At 49.8% G+C, this 5466-nt stretch overlaps 1 protein-coding gene across 1 annotated transcript in view; it reads right to left on the bottom strand.

The window, feature by feature from the left end:
• FBN3 (fibrillin 3) overlaps positions 1–5466 on the bottom strand; it is a 128390-nt gene that overhangs the window by 56366 nt on the left and 66558 nt on the right. The window contains exons 18-22 of the mRNA XM_010828478.1: positions 4385–4537; positions 4090–4275; positions 3422–3565; positions 3233–3352; positions 2971–3096 (exon numbers count right to left, since the gene is read on the bottom strand). Of these exons, the coding sequence (XP_010826780.1) occupies positions 2971–3096; positions 3233–3352; positions 3422–3565; positions 4090–4275; positions 4385–4537 (729 nt within the window). The remainder of the gene's footprint in view (positions 1–2970; positions 3097–3232; positions 3353–3421; positions 3566–4089; positions 4276–4384; positions 4538–5466) is intronic.

The following is a 5466-nucleotide window of genomic DNA, read 5'->3' as shown; positions in this document are numbered from 1 at the left end:
AATGCAAAAAAGAATTGCATAAATGAGATGGTGGCTGCGTGACATTGGAAATATCCTAAATGCCACCAAATTTTTCACTTAAAAATGCTGTTTCACACATCATGATATTCATTATTAATATATAACTGTATGATCTTTAATACATAAACATGGATGCTTAGTTGTGTAAATACACAAATGAGACCTGGAAGGACACAGCAAACAGTAAACTGCTTGTGCTGATGGATGACTTTAGCTTTTTGCTTGTGTTTTTTGGTTTCCTATTGTGCAAGTGTTAACTTTTAAGAAATACATGTTATTTTTAAAAACCTTTAAAAATGCTATTTAAAAAACAAAGAAAGGTGGTTGCACAACATTGGGAATTATTGAGATTTTCACTTTTAAATGATTAAATTTATCTTGTGTGAATCGTACCTGCATTTAAAAAGGAAAGGGCAAAACCCATCAGCTAACAAGAAAATAGTCTAGGGACTTCCCTGGTGGTCCAGTGGTTAAGAATCCACCTTCCAATGCCAGGGACTCTGGTTAGACCCCGATCAGGGAACTTGGATCCCACTTGTGGTGGGGCAGCCAAGCTGGAGTGCCACAGCTACGGAGCCTGCGTGCTCTGGAGCCCACATCCCACAACTAGAGAGAAGCCCATGCACCAGAGCCAAGAGCCTGTCTGCGGCATCGAAAGATCCTGCATGACACAACTTAGACCTGATGCAGCCAAATAAATAAACATTTTTTTCCAAAAACCCCCTCTTGAAAAATAGTTTAATTTAAAAGGCGGCAGTCGGTGCAGTGCAGAAATGATTTGTTTACCAAAGTACAGTGTCAAATAAAAAAGGATTGAAGCAGGAAGAAGGAAGAAAGGGAGGGAGGGAGAAATGGAGATAGGGAGGGAAAAAACATAATGAATACATAAAAGGTCCACACCTAACTGTGCAGGTGAGCTTCCACAGCGGTACTATCCATAACAGCAAAAGCGGAAACAACCCAAACAGCCACCAGCTGAAGCCGGTAGAGACAAGATGTTGTCTGCTCATATAATGGAATGGCATTTGACAATAAAAAGGAATGGCATTCTGACATGTGCTACCACATGGACGGATCCTGAAAATGTGATGCATCAGTGAAAGAAGCCAGTCACAAAAGGCCACAGAGTGTGCGATTCCATTTATACAGAATGCCCAGAACAGGCAAATCCATGGGGACACAAAGTAGACTAGTCTGCTGAGGGGTGGGGGTGGGGCGGGGAAGGAGGATAGATAATTCTGGAATGACTGCCAGTGCAGAGGAGGTGATGAAGAGGTTCTAAACTTAGACTGTGGTCATGCTTGTACTAAAAGCCACTGAAATGTACACTTTAAGAGGCTACTTTTATGGTATGAGAGTTACATAGCTATACAGAAGCTAAAAGGGTCTTTAAAAATGAATGAATGCACAAGCAACTTTGCTTAGTATTTTATAACCTATAAAGAAAAAGAATCTGAAACTTTGCTATACATCTGAAACTAACACAACACTGTAAATCACCTATACTTTAAAAAATTAATGAAAAAGTTTATATGTATCAAAAGAAAATAAAAAGACCAAACTAATGATTTCATCAACTCTTACTGGTTACAGACTATGCAGAGATCTGAAGGCAACATTAAAGATCTGATGGTAAAATGTGAAACAATGAATTAATCATTAGAATTAATCAAAATTAATTTCAGTACAGGGTTTCCCTGGTGGCTCAGTGGTGAAGAATCTGCCTGCCAATGCAGGAGACACAGGTTCAATTCCTGGTCCAGGAAGATCCTACATGCCGTGGAGCAACTAAGCCCATGCACCACAACTACTGAGCCTGTGCTCTGGAGCCTGGGAGCCACGACCACTGAGCCAATGTGCTGCAACTACAGAAGGCTGTGCACCCTAGAGCCCGTGCTCTGCAAGAAGAGAAGCCACCACAATGAGAAGTCAATGCACCACAACTAGAGCAGCCCCTGCTCATTGCAACTAGAGAAAGCCTGTGCCCAGTGATGAAGACTCAGCACAGCCAAAAATAAATAAAAATTAATTTCAGTAGGTGATATCTAACTAATAAAAAACAATGTAAATAAAAATAATGATTTATGCGTGGAAATAAATTACTGTACTTCACATTAATGCTAAGAAAACAGCTCATTTGATAATCAACTTTCTAAATCTATCTAATAATAAAAAGTAAACACTCTGCAAAAAAATAACACAATTCTGTAAAGCAATTATCCTTCAATAAAAAAATAAATTAAAAAAAAAAGAATGAATACAGAAAGGAAAAAAATCCTTCCCAGTGAGGGAAGATTAAGGCAGGTCTCAGACAGGGTGACAGAAGAGGACAAAGGGGATCCCTAGTGGCCCCCACAAGCTATGGGGAGTTTAGTTGGCACCCCCCATACCCCACAGGGAATCTGAGACCAAGGAGCTCTCCATGGTCCTGACCCACCTCTCTTGGAGGCAGATGAGGGGCTTGTCAGGGGCAGAAGCAGACAGCACAGTCTTACCCCAGAGGCCTCTTCCTGGGAGTCACTTGACTCCAAGGAAGGGGAGAATGAAGGCACGGGTAGAGAGTGGACAGACCACAAGAAGGCTCTCAGATGGGCTAGCTGGGCTCAGGGAGGGAAGCAGAGGCTCCATCCAAAGACAGGATGGAGTGATGGAGCAGGAGTGGCAAGATGCGAGAAGCAAGGTAGGGACTCCCTCGGTGGTCCCATGGCTAAGACTCCAAGCTCCCAATGCAGGGGTCCTGGGTTCGATCCTTGGTCAGAGAACTGATTCCACACGTCTCAACTAAGAGTTCGAATGTCACAGCCAAAGATCCTGCATGTCACAACTAAGACCTGCTGCAGCCAAATAAATTAATAAATATTTTTTTTTCTTAAAAAAAGGTAAGGAGACACTAAAAGGCAGCTACTGAGGCCCAGAAGCCCCCTCCCTACCTGCCCACCCTCAACTCACCCACACAGTTCTTGCTGTCAGTGCTGAGCTCAAAGCCTGCATTGCAGACACACTGGAAGCTGCCCTCCGTGTTGACACAGCGGCCGTGATGGCAGAGGCCACTGCTGGCCATGCATTCATCTATGTCTGGTGGGTGGGGGGTAAGCCAGGCCGGTGGTCAGCAGGCGTCCTCCCAGCACCCCCAAGACTCCAGTTCGGGCCAGAGATGCAGGCTCCACCAGCCAGGCCCCCTGGCACCCCCACTTCCAAGGGACGGCCATACCCAGGCACGCCTGCTTGGTGAGCGTCGCCTGAAAACCCTCGTGACACCGACAGCGGTAGGAGCCGGGGGTGTTGATGCAGTCTCCGTGGTGGCAGGGGCTGCTGGCACATTCATCCACATCTGCGGGCAGAGGACTCTGAGCCCGAGTCTGGCAGGGCGCGCCCCCACCCCCGCCCAGCCACCGCTCACCAATGCACTCCCCCCGGACGTCCTGCGTGTAGCCCACGTTACACTCGCAGCGGTAGCTGGAAGGGGTGGGCAGGCAGCGGCCGTTGAGACACAGGTTGGTGAAGTGCCGGCAGATGTCGATGGTCTGGTTCAGTGTGGCTGTGCCTGCGGGTGGAGCCGACGGAGGGGGGCGGGTGCCTGACTGAGGGCTGGGCCCCTGGGTCTGGGCCTCACCTCTGGGTTCAGACACATACTCAGAGCCCTTATGGCCAGGCTCTCCCATTATAGCCCAGCGTCCTGCCCTAAATTCAGACGCTCCACTTGCCTGAGACCCCGGACCCCCATTCCAGCCCTAGTGTGCATGCCAAGTCATTTCAATCGTCTCTGACTCTGTGCGGCTCCCTGGACTGTAGCCCGCCAAGTTCCTCTGTCCAAGGGATTCTCCAGACGAGAATACTGGAGTGGGTTGTCATTTCCTTCTCCAGTTCCAGCCCTAGATCCTCACCCAAAGCTCAAACTTGGCCTTGAAGGCTGGGATCTCCAATCTGCCCCCACCCCCAGACCACTGTCAGTACTCCCATCCCCACTGCCCAGGCCACGACCCCCACTCCAAAGCCCAGTCCAGACCCTGAGGCCTGGATCCCCTTTTCCACTGGAGGGGTCTTGGACCCCTCCTCCCAAGTCCTCACCAATGCTGCCATCTCCAAGGCCCAGGCTGGGAACCCGACGACCATTGGAGCCGTGGGGGCTGTGCCGTGCCAGGCCTGGGCCAGGACCCACACCACCACTGGATCCGAAGCCAGGGAGGCTGGGGAAGGGGCCTGGATAGGAAGGCAGGAGCGGGAGCCCCGGGGCACACAGTCGCTGGAACTCATCTGCAAGGGAGTGGGGTTGGAAGTTAAGCCTCGGTTGTACCCCTGGGTCCCCACCCTGCAGGCTGAGCTCTGGGGTAGAGGAAGGTGGGAGGCACCCCCAGCCACTCACCAGAGCCTCGTGGAGGACACAGCTCAGGGGCTGGGCCAGCCGCCCAGCACCTGCCCTTGTCACAGCAGCACTGCCTGTGGGTGTAGTGGCCTGAGAGGTCTCCAGTACAGCGGCCTGATATCAGCACCGAGAAGCAAGTGCCAGCACGGTGGTCTGCAGCAGGGGGCAGGGTGGGAGGGGTAGGGAGGACCGTTCATGTGTGCTCAGTCGCTGTTCAGTCGTGTCTGACTCTTTTTCGACCCCATGGACTGTAGCCTACCAGGCTCCTCTATTCTTGGGATTCTCCAGGCTACAATACTGGAGTGCTAGCCATTCCCTCCTCCAGGGGATCTTCCCAGACAGGGATCGAACCTGCATCTCCTGCATTGGCAGGCAGGCAGATTCTTTACTGCTGAGTCACCTGGGAAACCCTGAGGACCAGTTACCAGACTGCACATCCCAGCTCCACCAGCACCATCTGCAGGACAGACCTCCTTGCCTCTCTGCGCCTCAGTTTCACCATCCACGGACCAGAGATGCTCAGGGCACTCATATCAGAAAAATGTTGCAGAGTGCACTCTATCTGGCACGTGGGCGATCCTCACTGACAGGATTAAACCAAGTTTAAACCAAGAGGTAATAAACCAAGATTTCCAAATTACCCCAGAGAAGGAGGGCTCATGCCAAGCAATAGTGTCCCATACTGAACACTGGCATTGTTAGTAAGCTCCCTGGGATATTCAACCACACTGAGGAAGACCCCAGGTTCAGGGGGGTTGCCTCAATGGGAAATCAAGCTGGATGCTCAAACAGAGATGCTGGAATCTGTAGCTGGGTGGTCTCGCTTGCCAGCCCTGGGCATTCTGCAGAAACCCAAGAGGCTTTTAGTTTGAAGAGGGACCAGGGGACCAAAAGCTATGACGAACCTAGACAGCATTGGATCATAGAAAAGGCAAGAGAGTTCCAGAAAAACATCTACTTCTGCTTCATTGACTACACCAAAGCCTTTGTGTGGATCACAACAAACTGTGGAAAATTCTTAAAGAGATGGGAATACCAGACCACCTGATCTGCCTCCAGAGAAACCTATATGCAGGTCAAAT

This window comes from Bison bison, unplaced genomic scaffold (genome assembly GCF_000754665.1).
Source record: "Bison bison bison isolate TAMUID 2011002044 unplaced genomic scaffold, Bison_UMD1.0 scf7180017864492, whole genome shotgun sequence".
NCBI classification, from domain to species: Eukaryota; Metazoa; Chordata; class Mammalia; order Artiodactyla; family Bovidae; genus Bison; species Bison bison.
The sequence above is the reverse complement of the archived record's forward strand: the minus strand, read 5'-3'. Positions and strand labels throughout refer to the sequence as shown.